At 41.9% G+C, this 2,910-nt stretch overlaps 1 protein-coding gene across 1 annotated transcript; it reads left to right on the top strand.

The window, feature by feature from the left end:
• Positions 1-550: 550 nt before the first annotated feature.
• LOC148850362 (uncharacterized) lies at positions 551-2,470 on the top strand. The gene is made up of 3 exons (XM_088942797.1): positions 551-1,318; positions 1,478-1,663; positions 1,833-2,470. Exons 1-3 carry the CDS (start codon positions 830-832, stop codon positions 2,115-2,117), a joined length of 960 nt encoding a protein of 319 aa, XP_088798923.1. The 5' UTR covers positions 551-829; the 3' UTR covers positions 2,118-2,470.
• Positions 2,471-2,910: the final 440 nt, after the last annotated feature.

Genomic DNA, 2,910 nt, shown 5'->3' with positions numbered 1-2,910 from the left:
CTCATGCCGACCACCACCTCCTTCTGCTAACCCCTCCTCCCTTCACCCTCGGTTCCTTTTTCCCAAGTCCTCTCTCCGAACTTGAAGGGTGCTCAACCTATAGAGCATGCATCACACTAATAGAGCTCAAGAATCATTCAATTAGCAGGAATAACGTTTTCATGTCCTATGAGAATGATAACAGGGTTCGAGAATCCTTTAAAAGGGTAGGATGGCCATTTTAGAAAAATTAATGCATCAGTTGAATGTTTTCCATTTGGTTCAATGACAAAAGGGAGGTATACGTAGTTTATATGTAGTTTTTCAAAAATTTAAGGGAGATTTTTATTAAAATAAAACTTAAGGGGTGATTTTTATAATTGGGAGGTTTTTGTATTTTACCCTACTAATTTTAAGGTTTAAAAAACGGCATCATTTCGTTTCGTACTCCGTTGAAATATTAAAATGACCATATATTAATGGTGAATTATCAAACGGTACTTCCGTCATACACAGCGCGCCAGCACCACCGTGGTTTGTACGATATCTTATTATTTTAAGAATTGAACCTGATTAAGATTCTACTAACCAAATTATGAACAGGATATCACTCGTTTTAGTCTTTATTAGACTTCAGAGTTCAGACTTGATGATGAAGTCGACGGAGCTTCCTTCTCCTTTCCACTTCACATACAATATAAAATTGAATTAACAATTCTAGGACTTTAGTTTCTAGAGAGAAATACAGACGACTGCAATTAGAGTTTGGGTGCTGCTAGATCTCTCTCTCTCTCTCTCTCTCTTTGAGATAGCCTTCCGAGTTGCGCAAGAGTGAACATCGACAAAGGAAATGCACGCCAAGACAGATTCAGAGGTAACAAGTCTCTCCGCATCGTCGCCGACGAGGTCCCCTAGAAGGCCCGTCTACTACGTGCAGAGCCCATCACGAGATTCTCACGATGGCGAGAAGACGACTACATCTTTTCATTCCTCGCCGGTGCTCAGCCCCATGGGCTCACCCCACCATTCCCACTCCTCGCTCGGTCGTCACTCTCGTGAATCCTCTACCAGCCGATTCTCCGGATCCCTCAAACCTGGGTCGCGGAAGATCACGCCCAGTGACGGATCTCGAGGGGGTCAGCGCAAGGGACAAAAGCCGTGGAAGGAATGCGCCGTGATTGAAGAAGAGGGCCTTCTGGAAGAGGAATCCACCGAAAAGAGTCTTCCCCGTCGCTGTTATTTCCTCGCTTTCATTCTTGGCTTCATTTTCCTTTTCTCTCTCTTTTCCTTGATTTTGTGGGGAGCCGCTCGTCCTCAGAAGCCTAAGATCACCATGAAGGTCAATACAATCTCTCTCTTCTCTCTCTCGTTATTTCCAGATAAAATCAAGAGTTCAATACAACATTTAGTAACAAAACCGTCTATTATTGAACACAGTCACATACATTTCTCTTGTCCGTCTGGTCTGAAATGGGGTTTTTATTTCCTTATTTTGCAGAGCATCACATTCGAGCAAGTAGTGATTCAATCCGGTACGGACTCTACAGGAGTGGCAACGGATATGGTCTCCTTGAATTCCACTGTTAAGCTCACTTTTCGCAACACTGCGACGTTCTTCGGAGTGCATGTAACATCAACGCCTCTAGATCTCTCCTATACTCAACTTAATGTGGCCAGTGGCACCGTAAGCTGCAACACCCAATACCCATCTCTTCTTTCTTTTGCTGATTACTGAGGAATTTAGATCAATCAATGAATTAACAAACGCTAATGTTCTATCTGTGTCATTTTCGTTAAAGTTTGATCCTTTGCTCACTTTTTCTTTTTGGGTGGTGTCTAATGGTCAATTTCAGATAAAGAAGTTCTATCAATCGAGGAAGAGCCAAAGAACGATGACGGTGGTAGTAATGGGGAACAAGATTCCTCTGTATGGAAGTGGGGCAGGTTTGAGCAGTTCGACCGGGAAATTAACGGTGCCGGTGCCGTTGAAACTGAGTTTCACGGTTCGATCAAGGGCTTATGTTCTAGGTAGATTGGTTAAACCAAAGTTCTACAAGACGATCGAGTGCTCCGTAGTTCTTAATCCAAAGAAGCTCAACGTTCCTATCTCGCTGAAGGATTCGTGCACATACACTTAGGGATTGAGTAAAATCTGAGAAGAGTCCAATGATCATCATCATCATCATCATGGGAAAAGAGATCACGGAAGAGAAGAGAAGAGAACAGAAAGGATCTGGTTTATATTTATTTAATTATTTTGCTAGTTGTGTTGTTTTTTCACATTGTAGTCGGAGGAATTTCTGATCTTACTTAGAAAAGCGAAACGAAGGTGGAGACAGCTAGACGGGCAAGGGTGGAGTGACGTGGCTTAGATTGCCCGCATTGCCCGAAAGACAGCTGGGGATTCGGTGGTGACTTTTGGTTTTTGCTGTTAAATATTTAATGTTGTTTATTAAATTAAATTAAATTAAATACTACAATAATTCATTAATAAGTTGTATACTAGTGGCTTAACAGTTTTTACTTGCTTAATTCGGAAAAATATTTTTTAATCCGCATACTGTGACCGTGAGATAAAGACCCCTATACTGTGACCGTGAGATAAAAGACCCTGTCGGTACAATATTTTTTAATCCGCATGTTACCTTTGTAGTAACTATTCGCATAATTCGGAAAAAAACATTATTCATCTTCTCCCAATTCATGATACACGAACAACAGCGGCGGTAATCCGTGCTTTGTTGCTCTCCTCTTCGTCTCAAGGTTGAAGACGATTTATAGTTGGGTGCGCCATTTAGTAGAATTGAGAAGAAACAATCCTCTTGTCGCTCTCCTTTTCATCGAACCCTTCGTCACAAGCTCCGAATGGTGCACCCAAGGTTGAAGACGATGATTGTTTTTGCAAATTGTGAAGGTTGAAAGCAGCGGGAT

Source organism: Nelumbo lutea, chromosome 5 (assembly GCF_056320005.1).
Source record: "Nelumbo lutea isolate HS-2025 chromosome 5, American lotus-T2T, whole genome shotgun sequence".
NCBI classification, from domain to species: Eukaryota; Viridiplantae; Streptophyta; class Magnoliopsida; order Proteales; family Nelumbonaceae; genus Nelumbo; species Nelumbo lutea.
This window is presented reverse-complemented; position numbering and strand designations above follow the sequence as displayed.

What these genes read in the sequence shown, in the direction of transcription:
- LOC148850362 (XM_088942797.1), top strand. Translation starts at nt 830, where the DNA reads ATGCACGCCAAGACAGATTCAGAGGTAACAAGTCTCTCCGCATCGTCG. An exon ending in AGCCTAAGATCACCATGAAG is followed by an intron (nt 1,319 to 1,477) that starts GTCAATACAATC and finishes CTTATTTTGCAG; the next exon opens with AGCATCACATTCGAGCAAGT. An exon ending in TTAATGTGGCCAGTGGCACC is followed by an intron (nt 1,664 to 1,832) that starts GTAAGCTGCAAC and finishes GGTCAATTTCAG; the next exon opens with ATAAAGAAGTTCTATCAATC.